Source organism: Apodemus sylvaticus, chromosome 2 (genome assembly GCF_947179515.1).
Source record: "Apodemus sylvaticus chromosome 2, mApoSyl1.1, whole genome shotgun sequence".
Classification (NCBI taxonomy): domain Eukaryota; kingdom Metazoa; phylum Chordata; class Mammalia; order Rodentia; family Muridae; genus Apodemus; species Apodemus sylvaticus.
Window position 1 is genome coordinate 41,843,205 of NC_067473.1, and position 22,461 is coordinate 41,865,665.

At 36.0% G+C, this 22,461-nt stretch overlaps 1 protein-coding gene across 2 annotated transcripts in view; it reads right to left on the bottom strand.

Annotated features, from left to right (window-relative positions):
- Window positions 1-4,290: 4,290 nt before the first annotated feature.
- The window catches only part of Asz1 (ankyrin repeat, SAM and basic leucine zipper domain containing 1), a 47,646-nt gene continuing 29,475 nt past the window's right edge, over window positions 4,291-22,461 (bottom strand). The window contains exons 8-13 of one of the 2 annotated variants that reach the window (XM_052173277.1): window positions 21,747-21,822; window positions 20,760-20,816; window positions 19,777-19,886; window positions 8,450-8,555; window positions 7,559-7,672; window positions 4,291-4,443 (exon numbers count right to left, since the gene is read on the bottom strand). In XM_052173277.1, coding sequence (XP_052029237.1) covers window positions 4,291-4,443; window positions 7,559-7,672; window positions 8,450-8,555; window positions 19,777-19,886; window positions 20,760-20,816; window positions 21,747-21,822 — 616 coding nt within the window. Of the gene's footprint in view, window positions 4,444-7,558; window positions 7,673-8,441; window positions 8,556-19,776; window positions 19,887-20,759; window positions 20,817-21,746; window positions 21,823-22,461 lie in introns of both variants that reach the window. The other variant, XM_052173278.1, reaches the window with a different exon arrangement.

Below are 22,461 nucleotides of genomic sequence, written 5' to 3' on the forward strand. Positions count from 1 at the left end.
TGGTCATTCTGGCTAAGGGTTTATCTATCTTGTTGATTTTCTCAAAGAACCAGCTCCTGGTTTTGTTGATTTTTTGTATGGTTCTCTTTGTTTCTACTTGATTGATTTCGGCCCTGAGTTTGATGATTTCCTGCCTTCTACTCCTCCTGGGTGAAATAGCTTCTTTTTGTTCCAGGGCTTTCAGGTGTGTCATTAAGCTGGTAATGTATGATCTCTCCATTTTCTTTTTGGAGGCACTCAGGGCTATGAGTTTTCCTCTTAGCACTGCTTTCATTGTGTCCCATAGATTTGGGTATGTTGTGTTTTCATTTTCATTGTGTTCTAAAAAGTCTTTAATTTCTTTCTTTATTTCTTCCTTGACCAAGGTATCATTGAGTAGAGTATTATTCAGTTTCCATGTGTATGTGGGTTATGCTGATACCAAAGCCATACAAAGATCCAACAAAGAAATAGAACTTCAGACCAATTTCCCTTATGAACATCGATGCAAAAATACTCAATAAAATTCTTGCCAACCGAATCCAAGAACACATCAAAACGATCATCCACCATGATCAAGTAGGCTTTATCCCGGGAATACAGGGTTGGTTCAATATATGGAAATCCATCAATACAATCCACTACATAAACAAACTCAAAGAACAAAACCACATGGTCATTTCATTGGATGCTGAAAAAGCATTTGACAAAATTCAGCATCCTTTCATGCTTAAAGTCTTGGAGAGAACAGGAATTCAAGGCCCATACCTAAACATAGTAAAAGCAATATACAGCAAACCGGTAGCCAGCATCAAACTAATGGAGAGAAACTTGAAGCAATCCCACTGAAATCAGGGACCAGACAAGGCTGCCCCCTTTCTCCTTATCTTTTCAATATTGTACTTGAGGTACTATCTCGGGCAATTCGACAACATAAGGAGGTCAAAGGGATACAAATTGGAAAGGAGGAAGTCAAACTATCATTATTTGCAGACGACATGATAGTCTACCTAAGTGACCCAAAAAACTCCACTAGAGAGCTCCTACAGCTGATAAACAACTTCAGCAAAGTGGCAGGTTATAAAATCAACTCAAGCAAATCAGTGGCCTTCCTATACTCAAAGGATAAGCAGGCTGAGAAAGAAATTAGGGAAATGACCCCCTTCACAATAGCCACAAACAGTATAAAGTATCTTGGGGTGACTCTTACCAAACATGTGAAAGATCTTTATGACAAGAACTTCAAGACTCTGAAGAAGGAAATGGAAGAAGACCTCAAAAAATGGGAAAACCTCCCATGCTCATGGATCGGTAGAATCAATATAGTTAAAATGGCCATTTTGCCAAAAGCAATATACAGATTCAATGCAATACCCATCAAAATCCCAACTCAATTCTTCACAGAGTTAGAAAGAGCAATTATCAAATTCATCTGGAACAATAAAAAACTCAGGATAGCTAAAACTATTCTCAGCAACAAAAAAAAATCTCGGGGAATCAGTATCCCTGACCTCAAGCAATACTACAGAGCAATAGTGTTAAAAACTGCATGGTATTGGTACAGGGACAGGCAGGAGGATCAATGGAACAGGATTGAAGATCCAGAAATGAACCCACACACCTATGGCCACTTGATCCTCGACAAAGAGGCTGAAAACATCCAATGGAAAAAAGATAGCCTTTTCAACAAATGGTGCTGGTTCAACTGGAGGTCAGCATGCAGAAGAATGCGAATTGATCCATCCTTGTCTCCTTGTACTAAACTCAAATCCAAATGGATCAAGGACCTCCACATAAAGCCAGACACTCTGAAGCTAATAGAAAAGAAACTGGGGAAGATCCTTGAGGACATAGGTACAGGGAGAAAGTTGCTGAACAGAACACCCATAGTGTATGCTCTAAGAGCAAGAATTGACAAATGGGACCTCATAAAATTACAAAGTTTCTGTAAGGCAAAGGACACCATCAAGAGGACAAATCGGCAACCAACAAATTGGGAAAAGATCTTCACAAATCCTACATCAGATAGAGGGCTAATATCCAATATATATAAAGAACTCAAAAAGTTAGCCTCCAGAAAACCAAACAACCCTATTAAAAAATGGGGTACAGAGTTAAACAAGGAATTCTCACCTGAAGAAATTCGGATGGCGGAGAAGCATCTTAAAAAATGCTCAACTTCATTAATCATTAGGGAAATGCAAATCAAAACAACCCTAAGATTTCATCTTACACCAGTCAGAATGGCTAAGATTAAAAATTCAGGAGACAGCAGGTGTTTGAGAGGGTGTGGAGAAAGAGGAACACTCCTCCACTGCTGGTGGGGTTGCAAATTAGTACAACCACTCTGGAAATCAGTCTGGCGGTTCCTCAGAAAACTGGGCACCTCACTTCCAGAAGATCCTGCTATACCACTCCTGGGCATATACCCAGAGGATTCCCCACCATGCAATAAGGATACATGCTCTACTATGTTCATAGCAGCCCTATTTATAATTGCCAGATGCTGGAAAGAACCCAGGTATCCCTCAACAGAAGAGTGGATGCAAAAAATGTGGTATATCTACACAATGGAGTACTATTCAGCCATTAGAAACAATGGATTCATGAAATTCTTAGGCAAATGGATGGAGTTAGAGAACATCATACTAAGTGAGGTAACCCAGACTCAAAAGGTGAATCATGGTATGCACTCACTAATAAGTGGTTATTAACCTAGAAAACTGGAATACCCAAAACATAATCCACACATCAAATGAGGTACAAGAAGAAAGGAGGAGTGGCCCCTGGTTCTGGATAGACTCAGTGAAACAGTATTCGGCAAAACCAGAACGAGGAAGTGGGAAGGGGTGGGTGGGAGGACAGGGGAAGAGAAGGGGACTTACGGGACTTTCGGGGAGTCGGGGTCTAGAAAAGGGGAAATCATTTGAAATGTAAATAAATTATATCGAATTAAAAAAAAGAAGTATTGGTTTCCTCACATTTGGAGAAAACTGGGGCAGAGTTATGCAGTAAAGAACTCTTTGACAAACCCTTTTGGAAAGCAAGTAATAAAACATTTTCACATGTGATACCTGAATATTGAGCTTGATTTTGTTAAGAAGAGTAGTAACCCATGTAACCATAAGAGAGAGCATCCCTTTCAAGTGCACTGAAGCAAAAGACCAAGTGGTTTATCAGTCAGGATGCCTATCTTTTTTTAGTCTATTTCTGTAAAATAAAACTAAAATTAACATGTAACAAATGACTTCTTGTCTAAGTGTCAACAAACTTCTATGTTTCTGTCTATGTCTTGAACTTATGTAGGAGATATCACAAAAAAGTATGCTTTGATGTAACCATTACTGACATGTTGGCGAGTTCTTTCACTGTGTTCTTTCTTCAATTGTGAGCACCTCTGTACCTCTAAGTCCTGCAACTCTGGATGAAGAGACAGAGGCTGCTACTCTTTACAGTCCTTGTGCTCCTCTCGCCCACACTTCTTTCCTTCCTACTGTTGGCTCTTAACTATAGACAACTGCTGTTTTCAGTACAGCACCAAGTTAACCAAGACTTGCAAAACATGCTGCCTGCTAAATGGGATCTGCCTGACATTTAATCTCACTTTTAAAATTTGAATATCATTTTTTCAGTTCAAAAAATTAAATTTACTCTTAGAAACAATTAATTATATACCAAATGCCATTTACTTTCATAATATCTCTAAAATATTAAATATAGAATATTTAGCAAAAATACATAAAATGCTAATATATTTTGTGCCTTTTCATTTAATTTTCTTGTATTCTGTATTTAAAATACTTTTTTGAAGTATTTATAAAGATTTTTATATTTTACTATTGATTTCTCTAACACTTTCAAAATTACCAATTAGTAATTTTCCTAGCAAAGTCATTTAAATAAAAAAGTAAAATGATGTTTATTATATAATAATGGAAGGGAATAAGACCTAAAGGAATATCAACTTATGAACTCCTCATAAATACTCTAAGCTTTTTTTTTAAACAACAAATGAGGACACTTTCTCTGAATGTAAAGAATACCAAACATTTATTTTGCATGTGATTTAGTCAGGTTTAAATGAAAGAATTAGCCATAATTTATTTCTTGATTGAAATGAACATAAAAATGTAATAAACTATATAATTCAAACTGAAGTCACTTTCTAAAGAAAAACTGTACTTTATGTTATCATAATTTTTCCTATGGAATATAGGCAAGGAAATAAAGCTATGTTGTACCACAAGTGATTAAAAGTAATGCTAGGACACTCTGACTAAGATGTACATACATAACTTAAATAAATTAGTATTATTTTCTCAGGAAAGTTAGCTTGCAGATGAAAATCAGCAGCCCGAATCCACATACTGTAACTGCTGACCTCTTCAAAATTCGAGTCTTCCATGTAGAGACCTCTTCTACTAGTGGGATATGAGTTGGATCATTTTCCCGTTCATTCTGCATCTAATTTTTAGAATGGAAAACAAGAGTTACTAGATATCATACTAAAAATCAAAACATTTGTTTTTTAAAAAAGTTTATAGTAATTAACTATAGTTTTAGATGGAAGAAACTGAAAACCTGATGACAGATTTAAAGTGAACATGCATGTCTTTACCAGTGTCTTTCATAGATAATTATTACGTTTACATTAATAATACATAATTTTATAGATGATCACATTTAAAAATGGTGTTTTTAATGTCATGAAACAATGTTCCTTTTATTTCAACTTAAAGTTTCTATTTCATCTATAAGGTATAGCAATTGGTTTATTTACTTTTGAATTAAATTTAATTAGTATATCATAAAAGACTGAGCCATTCTTTTAGCAAGTCTACTACAGAAGATTAGCAAAAGTCAGAAGACAGTGTATTGTAACTGCAGCGACAAATATGTCTAAGCAGTTTTCAGCAATGAAAGACTTTCTAGACTGCTTCTAAACTCCCACAGAGACATATTCTGTGAAGAAGCTTCCCACCACTGTGTGTGTCAGTGGGAGGTGGCGAGGAAGAGGTGAGAGATAGCTGCTGTAGTGGGTCAAGAGGGAGAACAAGCAGAAAGCAAAAGATTTTTAAAAGATAAAAAGAACTGGACACATTCATAGAGTGATATTTACTAGAAACATCCTGAGCTGGAGTGATGAGAGAAATATTTTCAACAATAGTAGGAATAATGTCTTTGAAATTCTACAGTATAAATATTTAATTTTAGAAGTCTGCAAAATTAATTTTAAATTTATAGTACAAAAATGGACTCTGATGCTAATCTCATTAAGACTCTAATCCTTGTTTAGCTTCCAAATGGCTCCATTCAGCAGCAGATTCTTTTCTGACACTGAGGCTCCAGTTACTGAATCCTGAGACCGCCATCCCCTTATTAAACACTGACCCTTTCTGACAAGAGCTGTCCATGTGTTGGTCTGAAAGAGAATGATGTGGTGTTACTGACTAGCCTTGACCTCTCCTACCCTCATTCTGGTCCCTACGTGCTTCTCTGTGATACCTTGTATATTTCTTTGCAAAGTTCCTATTAGTAAATTTTAAACTATCAAAAACTTTGTAAGCATGCAACACAGTCCCCCAAATGGAAGCCTCCCAGATTTTCTGAGTAAAATCTCATTACAACAAAAACTATTCATGTAAGAATAATTTAGAAGTACCAGTCTATTCACTTGCTCAAAAAAAATAAGACTTTTGTGACTAAGAATACTTGTTATTGTTCTAGGCCAATCAACATATTTCTAGGGTAGTTATTACATGGAAAGTTTGAATTCTTGGTTGAGAAGGGTCATAGAAAAAATACTGCCTAAGTAGTAAAAAAATAAAAATGATTTTCACAGGTATATATTATTAAATGGAATATTATGATAGTTAATCATATCATGTTTTAAGTTGAGGAAGTTTAAAACAATGCTTAATTTTATCTGACACAGTATATGTTGGTTCTTTCTCTCTAAGTACATCTGTCTCACTGCCACACTACAACTGGCTTTAGTTTAGAAAGCCACATTAGTAGCCACTCCTCCCACAAATGTGCTTTTAGGAATTTCCTACACCAAACCCATGCGCTCAAATAAGTTTCTACATACACATGTTCTACTTCTCCTTGAATTCTCAAGGCGAATATCATGCTGAGTAGGAATGGCTCCCACTTGCTTCAGTTCTAGCTGTGAAGGCAGCAGGGAGGATGCATGTTGCTCTGACATCTGTGCTGTCAGCAGGCTGGGCTCTCTGGCTGGTGGAGGCCCTCACTCTCAGCATCTGGAGACCAAGTGAGGAAGGGAGGGAGGGAGGGAGCGAGCGAGCGAGCGCCACACAGAACACAGCTCCCACAGCACCTCTTCCACTACAGGAGCCGATCAGTTTCTGAGGCTGAAATGCACCACTTCCTTTCCTGTTTCAAGCATCCTCCTTCCACTAACACAGAATTTGCTTCACAACTTTGTTCTAAGATTAAAATACTTCTGTTGATAAATATATTTTAAGGGAGATGACAGATTACTTTGAATATAAAGTTTGCTCTTAAAATCTTTTGATAAAATATTGGTGAAAATATTAAATGAATCTTAGGCTGAAACTACAAAAATCAGATGTGTTACATAAGTTTTGCAGGCAAAAAATTTATTTAGTAGATCAACAGAGACTCAGAGGTGATTATTTTTTTTAAAGGAAACTCAGAGTGTCTTTCCTTTTGTCTTCACAGCTTCCATAAAGGCTATTTCATTAGCTTCCATGTCAGTACAGACATTTTTAAAAGTGGAAAAACAACCTGCCTTTCAATCCAGACATATGCAGCTCCTTTATGAATATAAAGACAATAAAAAATGTTCACATTCTACAAACATTCTACAGTTAATTATAAAACATGCTATAGAGTCTGGCCAATACAAAAACACTTCATTGCCAATCTTAACTCATTAGCAGAGCTAGTCAGCATTTCATTTGCCTTTTTTGCATTTATGAAGTTATAAGTAATAATGTAATTTCTATCTTTAACAAGTGAATAAATGTTTTCAATTATTTTCCATTGGGTTCACATTATTTTCTCAGTGCTGAGGATTGAACTAAGGGCCTGGCACGTGCTAAGCAAACACTCTACCCTGAATTATACTCTAACCTGAATTATAGAATATAGAATATACCCCGAATTATAGAAAAAATACCACAATTATTAAAGTGTTGGCCTAGTATAGACTACTTATGGCACATAGAGTTTTGGAATAAACTTTTACCAAAGGTATCGCTATTTTATGGTCCATGGCCATCTGGCCAGACTGTTTGAAAGGAGCTGTATAAGCAGTTTCCCACGAGGCTATGTTTAGTGAACTCTAGAAAGACTGTCATCAGGCTGCTAAGGAGAAGAATGAGGAGCACATATCCTTTCAGCATGTCCTTCTTTAACGTCCAAGAGTTCCTTATGTGCCCTTTTCCCTTGGGAAACTGTCCCTTTACCATCCTCCATGTGTCCTACTGGCTGTCTTTGTTAAAACTGCTTCACTTTCCAACATCTTGCTGTGAAAGTTTCCTCCCATTTCCAAGCATGTTAATGCTAACTGTATGTGTGTATATATAGATACCTTCTGTATCAACTCCTTCAGTCTGCAGACCTCTTCATTCAAATCTTCAACATTACTAACCAGTTCTTCACAAACTGAAGTAAAATTCCTGGGAGAAGCCCACTCCAGTACTATCTGTTGATATTTCCAAAAGTTACATCAAAAAAGTAGAACTAGCCTTTCATTAATTTATATGCACAAAGATTATTGGACACACTAAAGAATTATGTAATTAATTTTTTTGTTTAAAATAAATCTTTGTAACAAAAGTAAGTCAGTAATTTTATATAAATAGTTGAATTAGCTTGCTATATGAATTTCCTAAATACATACTTATGTGTAGAAATTAATATTAATAATATTTGTGATGAATAAATACATTTTTTCCAAAATGTAAAAATGACATAATTCTTAGAGTAGTACTATACACTAACCATAAGGAAAACAAGTTTAAAAATGTTCAGTCTTTAGTGCAGACAAACAGGCAAAATCAAAACTCAAGTATGCTTTTGTAAGTCAGTATCTATTTAAAATTTTCTTAATTAAGGATAATTGTATATCAATATGATTTTTAATCAACAGTCAACATGCTGTTTTGATTCATCTTTCACTTGGGTCTCCTAACAGTTTTTATTTTATTCAATTAAATCATTATTAAGAACAAATGACAAATTCAATACAGAGATGAGTTTAGATTTTGGTTTGCCTTATCCCCTCTTTGCTGGAGGCCGAGGGTTGAAGGTTCCAGGAGCACTTCACACAGGAGGGAATATTTAGATGTACCCCTCCGAGCTCATGCTGAACCAGCAGCAGCCCTTCATCAGATCAGAACTGGCCACCGAGCTATCATGAGCTTATCTAGCCTGTTCTTCCACACTCAAATTTTTCTCAGAGCAACTCTTACTTAAATACCTTGTGAGAATTTACTGGCAACTCGGTAATGATATTCTGCACAGCTGTGATTAAATGACCACACTGCTTATTTAATTTCAAAAGAAAGTTGAGGAACTCATCACCACTAAAGAAAGGAAACAACAGAAACCAGTTAAAAGTAATTTACATCATTCTACCAATCTGCCTATAAATTTTTAAAAGAGATTTAAAACATATTCACTTTCTAAATGTTTATGGAACTAAAATATGCATTAAGTATAAGAGAAAACCAAGTCTTTAGTCCCAAGAATGTTGAATTCCTTTACTATTCCCTAGTTATTACATAGTTTTTGTGGTATGACAATTGAACCCTGGACTTTGTATTTGCTGGACAATGTCTGCCACTGACTTAAGACCCTTGCTCCAAGAATCTTAAAGTTCAAAGATGAGATTATAGACATGTAGATAATATTTGGAGTTATACACAAAAAAAAAAGAAGATTAAAGAACCAATATTAGAGTAGCAATTATGGAGGATAATGAATTGATTACTTTTATTTGTTTTATTTCTTATCAGTGTCTGAGGTGACTAACATTTGTTAACAGGTGAGCTATCTAAAATTCTCAGAAATTAATTTAGTACTACTCACTATGGTGGCAACAAGGATTTAAAAGCAGTTGACAGAAATGATACTTGGATGAACTTGGAGCCAAATAATAAGTTTTTCATCTAGGTAATGAAAGGAAGAAGTTCTGAACAGAATGACTTGGTAGGTTAAAAGTATGAAAGTATAAAGACAGAGGACCAGTTAAGGCACAACTAAAGTAAACTATGAGTAAGTAGTAGCAATTGGATGAACATAATACCTTCTAAAGGATTTTGTATTTTTCATAATGAAAGGCAACTAAACGAGTTCAACCAGGAAGGGAGAAAGTAAAACCTTGGTGCCAATTTTACTTGGTGATTTGTTGTGGATTAAAGTAACAAAATGGAAGGAAAACTGGGGAAAAAGAAACAGAATGCATGTAAAATAATAATCTAGGATGATTTTCTTTCTTGTTTCACAAGAAGAGTTTATCACTGAGCAAGCGACTGACTTTAGGGATGGACGGCAAGCAGACTAGAAGATAAACAACACACTATAGCAAAAGTAGGAGTTGGGCTGACTTGATTTTGGACTCAAGAGTCCATATATAGGGACTTGGGCAAATGTAATGTCATATCAAATACTTCCAACTCTAGAATGGAGACAAGATTTTCAGGACAGAAGGAGGCAAGATAAATATCCAGTATCTTGTCTAGCAAAAGACTGCCATTCAAGTTAGCTAAATTTGATGTAAATTCAATGATATGAGATGAACAGGCAGTAACAGTAGAAAGTGTAAATCTTGGGGGTTGTAGATATGCCTCAGTGGCTAAGAGCACTGACCACTTCCAGCGGTCCTGAGTTCAGTTCCCAGCAACCATATTGTGGTTCACAACTATCTGTTAATGGGATCCAATGCCTTTTGCTGGTGTGTCTGAAGACAGCTATAGTGTACTCATATAAATAAAATAAATAAATCTTTTAAAAAAGAAAACTGAATGATATTAAAGAAGAAAGTGTAACTTTTATTATCATATTTATCCTGATACCTGCATATGCAAGTGACTTGATACAATTCAGAGACAATGAGGGAACATCAATAAGAAAAAAATTATTTTATAGCACTAGATTAGTTTTCCTTCTAGCATGAATGTGAGCACAAACCAAGGTAGCCACAGTATCAAAACTATGATACTGAAGGTCAGAGACTAGGATGCATTAAGAGAAGAGAACTGAGAGCAGTGAACTCAGCATTTAGGGAAAGAAAGTAGCTGGGGAAGCAGAAGAAACGAGAGAGGACCACTCTTAAGGATGGAAGTGAAGGGAAACACTCCAGGAAAGATGGCTGAGTACCTTCAAGATCCACCCATCAGGTAGACAGAGATATGGAGGACTAGGATGGCTTTGTGACAGAGGCCAATTTACAGTGGAAATTACAGTGTCAATCACGACATCTGACAGAACAAATAAACATCATGTTAAGGAACTCAGAGAAACAGAAAAGATAAATTGGAATGGAGAGAATGGAAACAAATTACCCAGACTGCTATAGGCTAGAAAAATGGGTAAAAGAAATATCTATATAGTGTGTCAATAGTATCTAAAATAAAGAAATGTGAAAGAAAAAATCCTCAACTATGGGACAAAATACCACTTTTAAATTCAAACAACATTCTTATATATAATTGTCGGGCAAATCCTATACAGTTTTACACACTAAGATAAAAGTCTATTAAAAATCAGTGATGTTGTCAGGTGGTGGTAGCACATGTCCTTAATCCCAGAACTTGGGAGAGAGAGGCAGGTGGATCTCTGAGTTCCAGACTAGTCAACAGGTTGAGTTTCAGGACAGCAGGCTATACAGAGAAACCCTGTCTTATAAAACCAACCCAAACCCAACCCAAACCAAAACACACACATAAGAAAACAGGTTCACAGAGTTAGAACAATTCTCAAATTCATCTGGAATAACAAAAAAACCCAGGATGTTTCATTCTCAACAATAAAAGAACTTCTGTGGTAATCATCCCTGACCTCAAGCTATACTACAGAGCAACAAACTGCATGGTACTGGTATAGAGGCAGACAGGTAGATCAATGGAAGAGAACTGAAAACCCAGAAATGAACCCACACACCTATGGACGCTTGATCTTTGACAAAGGAGCTAAAACCATCCAGTGGAAAAAAGACAGCATTTTCAACTAGTTCAACTGGCAGTTAACATGTAGAAGAATGTAAATTGATACATTCTTATCTCCTTGTAAAAGTTCAAAGTACAAGTGGATCATCAAGGACTTCCACATAAAACCAGATACACTGAAACTAATAGAAAAGAAAGTCTGGAAGAGCCTCAAGCATATGGGCACAGGGGAAAATTTCCTGAACAGAACACCAATAGCTGATGCTCTAAGATCAAGAAATGACAAATGGGACCTCATAAAATTTAAAAGCTTCTGTAAGGTAAAGGACACTGTCAATAGGGCAAAACGTCAATCCACAGATTTGGAAAAGATCTTTACAAACCCTATATCCAGTAGGGGGCTAATATCCAAAATATATAAGGAACTCAAGAAGTTAGATTCCAAAGAAACGAAACACCCTATTTAAAATGGGGTATAGAGCTAAACAGAGAACTTTCAACTGAGGAAACTGGAATGGTCGAGAAGCACTTAAAGAAATGTTCAACATTCTTAGTTATCAGGGAAATGCAAATCAAAACAACCTGAGATTCCACCTCACACCAATCAGAATGGCTAAGGTCAAAAACTCAGGTGACAGCAGATGCTAGCAAGGATGTGGAGAAAGGAGAGCACTCCTTAATTGCTGGTGGGATTGCAAGCTGGCACAACCACTCTGGAAATCAGTCTGGCAGTTCCTCAGAAAATTGGACATAGTATTACCTGAGGACCCTGCTATACCACTCCTGGGCATATACCCAAAAGATTCTCCAACATGTAACAAGGACACATGCTCCACTATGTTCATAGCAGCCTTATTTATAATAGCCAGAAGCGGGAAACAACCCAGATATCCCTCAACAGAGGAATGGATACAGAAAATGTGCTACATTTATACAATGGAGTAGCATTCAGCTATTAAAAACACTGATTTTATGAAATTTTCAAGCAAATGGGCGGAACTTGAAAATATCATCCTGAGTGAGGTAACCCAGTCACAAAAGAACACACGTAATAGGTAGATATTAGCCAAACAGAAGCTCAGACTACCCATGATACAACTCACAGCCCATATGAAACCCAAGAAGAAAGAAGATCACACCAAAGTATGGATGCTACAGTCCTACTCAGTAGGGGGAAGAGAATAATCTCTGGAAGTAGAAGGAGGGACCTGGGAGGGAGAGGGAAAAAGAGGAGCCAGTTCAGATATGGGAGGAGACGGGGACAAGTACAGAGGGCCAGGAATTTGAAAGTAGGCATGTAGCAGTAGGGGAGGGGGGACTGGGGATAGCCACTAGAAAGTCCCAAATAGCAGGGACCCAAGAGGTTCCCAGGACCCAGAAAGGAGGACATTAGCCAAAATAGCCAACAAAGGGGAGATAAAACCTGCAGAGACCACAGCTAGTGGATATGCACGGCTCTCAGTTGAGGTATTGGACCACCCACTCACCTCAAAACTATTAATCCAGAATTCCCTGTCAAAAGGAAATGCAGAGACAAAGAGTGGAGCATAAACTGAATCAAAGGCCATCCAGAGACTGCCCCACCTAGGGATCTAACCCATCTGCTGACACCAATCCCAGACACTGTTGTTGATGACCAAGAAGTGCTTACTGATAAGAGCCCAGTACAGCTGCCCTGAGAGTCTCTGCCAGAGCAGGACCAATACAGATGCAGATGCTCACAGCCAACCACTGGACTGAGCACGGGGTGCCCAATGGAGAAGTGAGGGCAAGGACAGTAGGAGCTAAAGGGTTTTGCAACCTCATAGGAAGAACAACATTATCAACCAACCAGCCCCACCCAAAGCTCCCAGGGACTAAACCACCAACTAAGTGGGTTATGTGGAATCACTGGGAGGGGAGCCCCTTGGTCCTGTGGAGGCTTGATAACCCAGGATAGGGGAATGCTAGGCTGCTAAGGCAGGAGTGGGTGGGGAAAGGAGGAGGAAATAGGGGGCTTGTGAAGGGAAAACAGGGAAGGGATATAACATTTGAAATGTAAATAAATAAAATAACCAATAAAAAAAAGAAAACAGTGTTAGCTTCCAATGAAACTACGAATGAACTATTCTCTATAGCACCTCACGAGTATGTATACAGCATTTTCATTTTAAGGAAGCTTGTTGCTATTAGGCTGAAAAACACAATACAGAGCAGGAACTCTCTGTCTCCAGGTTCACTTTATGGTTCCTTCCTTTCTCTTTTTGCATGGCCTAGAACTCACTGTGCAGCTGGGGATATATGGAAACTCCCAACTTTCTTGTGCCTACCTCCCAAATACAGGGATTATGGGCTTGGTCCACCCCATAGATTTTTAAGGTCTTACTGCTTTATTTACCAATAAAAAAGTATTTGTAAAAGAGTTATATGTATTTTTATTCACTTTGTATCTTGATTTTTACCTGCTTTTTACTGTAGAAAAAAGAGAATACAGAGAGATCAAGAGTGATTACTGGTGTTGATTTTTGTCTATGTAATAACTGCATACAGTACACATATAACTGAGAGTTTAGTGCTCTTCTGATACTTGAATTTTGATTACCATCAATAAGTACTCAACAGGTGATTCATCAATGCCATATATATTTAACATAATAAGCTCAAGGAAGTAAGTATCCATTGAGAATTATTATCCAAAATATCAAGTGATAACAGGTATAAAACTATAGACAGGTTATCTAATATAAATTAATCTGTTATTCCAGATGAATTTGAGAATTGCTTTTTCTAACTCTGTGAAGAACTGAGTTGGGATTTTGATGGGGATTGCGTTGAATCTGTAGATCACTTTTGGCAAGATGGCCATTTTAACTATATTAATCCTGCCAATCCACGAGCATGGCAGATTTTTCCATTTTCTGAGGTCTTCTTCTATTTCCTTCTTCAGAGACCTGAAGTTCTTGTCATATCTTTCACTTGTTTGGTTAGAGTCACACCAAGATACTTTATATTGTTTGTGGCTATTGTGAAGGGTGTCATTTCCCTAACTTCTTTCTCAGCCTGCTTATCCTTTGCTGAAGTTGTTTATCATCTGTAGGAGTTCTCTGGTGGAGGTTTTCGGGTCACTTAAGTAGACTATCATGTCATCTGCAAATAGTGATAATTTGACTTCTTCCTTTACAATTTGTATCACCTTGACCTCCTTATGTTGTCTAATTGCTCTAGCTAGAACTTCAAGTACTATATTGAAAAGATCCAGGGGCAGCCTTGTCTAGTCCCTGATTTTAGTGGGATTCCTTCAAATTCCTCTCCGTTTAGAAAATAAAAATATTAAAAAAAATAAACTTATCTGATATATCTAATATAAACCTAAAACTTTTTCTGAAGACAGTAAGGAACTTAGCTAAAATAAGAAGACAGTATCACTTGCAAAGTTAGTTTTATTAAATGTAATCTGCATGAGAATGGCCCCCATAGGCCCATGGTAGATCTTGGAAGAATAACGGGATGTGGTCTTGTTAGAGAAAGGAGTATTGCTGGAGACAGGCTTTGAGGTTTTTAAAGACTAGTGCCCTTTCCTACTCAAGGATGAAGATGTAAGCTCTCAGCTGTTGCTACCTTCATGCCTTTGTCCTACTCTCAGTGACTGTCTGAAACTATAAGTCCAAATTAAATGCTTTCTTTTGTAAGTTGCCTTGGTCATGGTGTCTATCTTAGCCACCGTCCTATTACTATGAGGAGACACCATGACCAGGGACACCCTTATTGAAGAATGCATTTAATTTGGGGACTTGCATATAGTCTCAGGGGTTGATCCACTATCATAGTAAGGAGCATCGTGGCACACAGGCAGACAGGTTCTGGAGAAGAAGCTGGAAAGTTCTAAATCCTGTTCCATAGGCAAAGGGAGAGACCATGGGCCTGGTGTGGGCTTTAGAATCTCAAAGCCCACCCCAATGACACTCATAATCCTTTTAAACACTTCTACTCCCTGGTGTCTAAACAATCAAATACATGATCCTATGGGGTAAATAAATAGAAATCTATTTAAACTACCACAGTGCCTTATCATAGCAATAGTAACTAAGATACTAAATAAGAAGAAAACATAAGCCTTTATTTTGACATATCATTTTTGGAGTCACCAAAAAGCAATAGGTAATTTATATAAATCACAGCTCTCACAAGAACCATTCATGTTACATGGTATATGTTTGGTGTCTCCTACTACTGCCATACCATATACAACCTATAGAACTTTGCATGCAACCCTAGAAATTTGTTTGCATTTAAAGAATTCTAAGGAAGCAGATATGACAAAAGTATGGCAAAAAGAATTATTTGATCAAACTTGTGTGTGTGTTTGTGTGTGTGTGTGTGTGTGTGTGTGTGTGTGTGAGAGAGAGAGAGAGAGAGAGAGAGAGAGAGAGAGAGAGCTATGTTCTCCTTTTCAGAGAATACATTATTCCCCAGTGACATAGGATTGACAATGTGACCTACTTGGGCACATAAGACAGTGCAAGTTTTTTGAAGACTATAATGTAATTACATAACTTCCCCTTTCCTTTTCCTCTGTAAACCCTCTCATATACCCTTCTTTTCTTTCAAATTGATGTCCTTTTTCTTCAATAAGTATTGTTATGTACATACACTTGTATATATATATTTCTAACTACTTATACACAACCTGCTCAGTCTGTCTTGATTGACATTTGGTTTTGGATAACCGATTAGTAAGGCTATTTCTCTCCCTCTCAGCATTCGCAGTTGCCTATAGCTCTTTTGGGATGTTGAGGCCTCAGGCACCTTCTCCCATGCACACTAGCGTGTGTACTCGTGTTGTCCTTATTTAGCTCCACTTTGGGGCAACCTTGTCGGTGAGACTTTAGGGGCATATCTCTGACATTCCTATATATGCTCTCACAGCAAACTCCTATACCTCTGAGCATGTGGAGCCCCTGGCTGTGTTTGCTGGAGTTAGCAGAGCTCCTCTCTTGCCCCAGAGAGCATGCCCTCGTCTAGAGCAGTCCCTCTAGTCTGCTCTCAGAACAGCCAAGAAGAAAGCCACTGCAGCTCCTCAGTGATAAGAAAGACTGTGAAGCCCATGTCATGGTGACTTGTGTTTAACACTTATAGGATAAGCTATATCTTAAAAATTTGAAGTCTAGTATTAATATAAAATTTAATCTATGATTAGTAGATTATAAACAGAAGTACCATTAACTTGTAGAATAACTGAAAACAAACAAACAAACAAACCACCCAAAGATAGTAAGTGGCATTATCTTCTATTAGGATATTTTTTTTATAGTTTCTTCCAGTATTTCTACAAGTAATACTATATTTAATATGCCAGTTTATACCATGCCTTTAACATATTGTAAACATTTTTCCATGATGTTAAGTTTCAAAAGAATGTTAATAATGGAAAAACCATGTTTATGCAATCTAAGCCAACCATTTCTCTGCTATTGATCAGAAATTTCAATTTAAAAATGTTTCAAAATAACGGACATGAACAGTATATTTTACATAAAACGTTAGATCTATATAGATTTCTGAGATGTAGTACTTTCTTGATGAACTTAATTATGAGACACCTTGACAAATCAAAGTGAATTTTAGGTAGCTCAGAGCTCAAAGAAAACATCTGAAGAGAAACTGATGAATGCTTATTAGTTTGTTCAAAACCATTGTTTAAATTTAAATGGTACAAACATGCCAAGGCATAAAAAAGTAAATGAGGAGTATATGTGGATTCTTGTAACAGATTATTTTAGAAATCTGACACACACAAGAAATATCGTAAAATAAATCAGAGGATTAATTGTTGAAATAAAATTATCAGGAGATTATAATCAATCAATTTAACTTTTTCTGCTGTTAGTTTTCTTATGACTTAATGACTAATTTCTCCTCTAATGGATGACTCTGAATAAATGGGAAGCAAAACCTTGTCTTTACAATCATATAAACACAGTCCATGATTTAATAACAAGGTCAAATTCCTGGAATAGGTGCCTGACATTTTTATTTTTTAAAAAGATTCAATGGTTTTAATAAGTGAGCCATTAATGATTCTATACTCTCTAGATCTATTAAAGACTACAAATACATCCATATAGACAATTCCACTGTCGTAAAAATAAGTAACAGTGGTGATTGCAATCTGCAAGTTAGCTACCTAGAACCTGGAATATTGCTTAATAGAATTAATGCCGAATCAACAGAAATAAGAAGGGTTGAAGGTTTAAAAACAACACTACTAAGATCCTCCATCATGTATTTAAATATTTAGGAGCTATGGTATTGCCTAAAAATGATTACACCAAATATTTAAGTCCTTCCTGCTATATGGAGGCAACGCAATGGGAAGAGTATTTATAATGTCGTCGATTTAATAGTGTTTGAGAAATCAGGATCATACAAATAGCTTCTTGGAAGGAATTTCTAAAACAATACAGAAAACTGTTTGAGTCATAGCTACAGTGTGAAACTTAGAAAGCTACATAAGTGATGCCAGTGTGGTTGGCAAGTATTCTTTTTATGGTATATTTGATGTACATAGGATGGTTATCTGATTGTTATTTGATGGAAGTGCTAAATAGGTGTTCAAAATTACCAAGCTATTGGGAGGAAAACAATTATTATGTATTATTTAGGATTTCAAAAGTTTATGTGTTTATTCTTAAATACAGGCAATATTGAAATACAGATATTTACAAAATGAACTCAGTAATTAATCATATAATTTGAAATGCAAACACCTTTCATATTTTCTAGTCTATATTTAAATTATATTGATTCTTTGTATCTATCACTCAGTTACTGTCCAAACTGAGCCAAACTAGAAATAAATAGTGAAGTTTCTAAATGTATGTAAATCAAAGGATGCACTGTTACACAATGCATGAATAAACAGGAAGCCTTGAAGAAAAAAATACACATAAAAGTCTAAGAAAACGACCACTCAATGTATTTAATTTTTTGTAACATTCAATCATATCCATGTTGAGAGGAAAATGGAAATGGTCATGTGCTTAGATAATCAAAGGGCCTGAACCTATAGGCCTGCACTTGGGGAGCGAAGTCAGGAAGGCTGAGGGTCAGCTGGAAAACTAGGTTACAGAAACTCCTGTCACTTAAAGAAAGGAAGGGAGTGAAGGAGAAATATTAGACCTGTATCTCATTAACATATATAAATAAATTCAAGGCAGGCAGATGAAGGAAACAATAAGGGTAACAGCAGAAGCCAATGAAATTAAAAACAGTAATGAAACAAAAAAGAAGTTTCTAGAGGGTGGTGAGCTGGCTCAGTGGGTAAAGCACTAGTTCAAACTCTAGGACCTAACGGTGACAGAGAAGACTGACTCCCATAAGATAGCCTCTGCTCCCACATACAAACTGCCACACACAAACCCAATCCCCACAAAGAAACAAACATTAAGCTAAAAGGAGTGTCTATCTAAAAAGGAATAAAACTCTAACAAGATTAATGGAGATAAAGATGGGAGCATCAAAATTAGTAATGAAAAGTGACATTATAATAGAGTCTGGTATCAAAGGATAGCAGGGGAGAACACCAACTCTGCATGCCTGTGAATTTAACCACTCAGTAATGGAACACATCTTTGAAAACCACAAATGACAAAAATGTAGGCAAAATAAAATGGCTACAGCTTCAAAAGTTCTGTTATTAACGATGCAACTGTGATGATGAGCACATCCTAAGGCAGCACCAGGGTAAATTGTTTCAGTGCAGAAATCTACATATGTTTAAAGAAATCAAACACTAGTCTCTACAACTTTGTCCAGAAAAGGGATGAGAATAATAATTCCCTAATCATTTTATAGTGCTGTCACCCCAATACCAATCCTAGGTAAAGCACAAAGAAAAACTTAGATTAATGCCTCTTGTAAACTTAGATGCAATTCCTACATAGTGAGGCTGAAATGAAGATGAACCTAAGTTTTCTTTGTGGCTGCTGTGAAATTATCATCACGTTTTCTTTCTTCCCTTTCATCTGTGTGTGTATCTGTGTGAATATGTATGAGCACATGTACTTCATATGGAAGCCTGAGGGGCAACCTCACCAGAGTTCCTCAGTTATTGGTCATCTTGTTCTTTAAAGACAGGGCATCTGGTGGCTTGGGACTCCCTGAGTCGGCTGTGCTGGAGAGCTCCAAGGCTCTGCCATCGCTGCCTCCCCAACACTGGGATTACACGCCTGGCTTGTCTGGGGGAGACCGGCTTGTTCAGGGACTGAATTCAGGGCTTCAGGTTTGCATGGAAAGCCCTTTACCAACTGCAGCATGATTCCAGTTCCATACTTTTCAGTTTGACATCTAACATAATTTAAAGGCACTCAAATCTATGCTAGGAAAAATGTTGTATCATTTATGTGATACTATTTAGCAAGATGCAATGAAAACAGAAGTACAAATTGTTTTGAAACAAGTTAACAAGACACACTGTTTTGCTCCTTTGTAAAATAATTTTATAAACATTAACTTTATAAAATGCATCTGGTTCAGACTACTGTATATCTAAAAACTCATTTTCTTGGGCAAACAGTAGCATTAAATCAAATACTCAGGCACTAAACTAAAAAACGAATACTTGGTTGTAAATAATATTAATGTAAACTGACAATTTTACCTGATTTCCAACTTTGCCACTTCAGGCAATTTCCCAAAATTTATCTCTTCTACTTCTAGTTCCTTAAGAGCAGCCAAAATTTTCTGTTGATCCTTACTTGTGATTCCATTCTAAGAAGAAATAGTTTAAAGGTTCAGTAAGATAGTTATACTTGGGTAATTTTAAATTTGAGAATACTAATGTCATTTTCTAGATCAATCTATATCTTGCAAAACATACAAATATTGTAAAATAATGCACTTAAGCATATTATTTGTTTGTACCTCAAAAATTATACCATTTAAATGGTAGATTTATAATTAACTATAGTTATTTTTTGCAACATAAAATGAGAACTGTGATTAATTCAAAGTGCTATTATTAATTATAATTTAAAATGTTATCATTTTAAAACATACAGTATTTCCTGTAAAATATTGCTTAGGGTGTTATTAATGGTAAGTGAGAATTAATTTTTTTACCTATATTTTACCTTCAATGTTAAAGTAAATTCCTTTTCTAGATTTAGTTATTAAACAGTGACTTACTTTGGTTTTAGTGACTGTGGATTTCAGGAAGCTCATGTGTTCACACAGCAACATTACTTTAAAACATCCTCCTTATCAACATTCCTCTAAAACTTCCCACACCTACTTTGAATTATTAATGATGATTGTGACAATACAATCAGTGCTAATTAGGAGACTAAGTCTATACCCACATTTTACTTCAAAGTAGCCTGCTTTACAAATCCACTTCCCATCTGCAAATGAGCAGCAGTTCTAGTTAAGATGTAAGAACTAGGAAGCCCCATGCTCTAAGTCTTTAAGTGGGTTTCAAGCAACTTAGTACTGAGGTACAATATAAACCTAGTAATTCACTGTTGTTTCTAACAAAGAACCCACAAAAGACCAGTCTATAAAGCCAGAGTTTTAAATATAGAAAAAAATGTGTAAGTTTAAAAACATCAAGGAGTATACTTGGTGTTTTATATGTGTACTAACCTTTGTAAGCTCATCTTTCTTCATGGTCAGAAGGTGCCTTAAAGTTATATCCCTTTCCTGCACAAAAGACAAAAAAAAAAAAAAAAAAAAAAAACAAAACCACCACCACTCAGTGTGAATAACTCACAGAAAAGCAGAAAAGTAAGGTGTCACTGAACTGTTTTCTCAAATACCTTCTGGGTGTTCAGAGTATGTAGCTTAAAGTACACATCATTAGTTAGATAGTATATAGTCACAAAAGCATGTAGTATCTATGTCTCCAGAATCAAAGAAAATGGCTAGTGCCCATGTCTCCTTAGGAAAAAAAGAGAATGTTCTAGAAACTTCTTGACAAAATTTGTATTTTATGAATATTTAAATTTTTAGATGGCATTAAACTAAACTATAAATAACATTAGTTTTGATCAAAGATTTTCTCAGATATAAGTTTCAGCATTGAACAATGAATCCAACTCTGAAATATCTGTACCACTGTTCATTTTCCTAGGAGAATTTGTCTTAAGTATCCTTATCTATCTGGTAACAACTGCCATCTACTCAAACACCACAATGCATGCTTAAAAGACATACACTTCTTGGTATATAATCTAACCTAAGTAATTGTCTTACAAGGGCAATTTATACTTGGCCATAGAGAAAAAATGATATTCAAGTAACACATTTTAGTTAATCAATATCTGCTACAGGACTGTCTGGTTCAGAATCATGCTTCTAGTACTCCACACACACAAAGCAATAACTCTAAGGATAGGGCTTAAATGTGTACAGATTAATGAGACAGAAATTGTGAAATCCAGACAGATTCTAATTTATATAAATTTCTAGGTTAATAAAATTTTGAAGTGCTTATTATAATTAAAATAGGGTAGTCTAAAAATGAAGGAGAACTAAATAGCATGCTTGTGAATAAAGTTTAATTTTATTTCAATATAACATGTTATGCTAAGTATGAACATAAAACTCATTCTGCTTCATATGAAATCTTACCTTTAATAAGTCTGTCATATGTTCAAGTCCAAGGCCATGTAAAAATATTTCCAGATCTCCAAATGCGGTATATGGGCTATAACATATCATAGCAAGGTCAGTTTCAGAAAAGACTATAAAAATAAGTAATTTTTGTGCATGTCTATTCAAGCAGGCATGGAAATGACTAAGAACAAATCCAGGCAGAATTATTTGTAAGTTTACACAGAACGTTTAAGTGTTGTATCAAAGGAACAAATTAGGTTCTCTGTCCCCTTCTCTGTCCTGCCTACTACTTCCTCTTTCTTTCGCCTCCTCCCTTCCAAAGCTGAAAAATTAAACTCAGAGCTTCACATAATCTGAGCAGTGAACTACACTTCCAACCCACAACAAAGTTTCTTAAGCAAAGAAAGGGAAAACATGGGTGGTAATATCAAGTTCATCTTTCCTTAGATTTAAATATTCATCAGTATGCATCTGTCATGAAATGTTGCAAATAGAAATATCTTTTGATGCAATAAACATGAAATAGATAGACACTCTCAATGTAGTAACTAGCGATTGGTTAGTCATGTGTTGAACAACAGACTTCAGGGATTTATTCTTTCAAATTTTTCATTTATAAAACCTGAGAGATGACTAAAAATAAGTAGAAAATAAGATCTAACACAAACAAGTTTGAATACAAATACAATCTTGAGTCTCCTTAAAGTAAAATTTGATGTTTTACTAATAA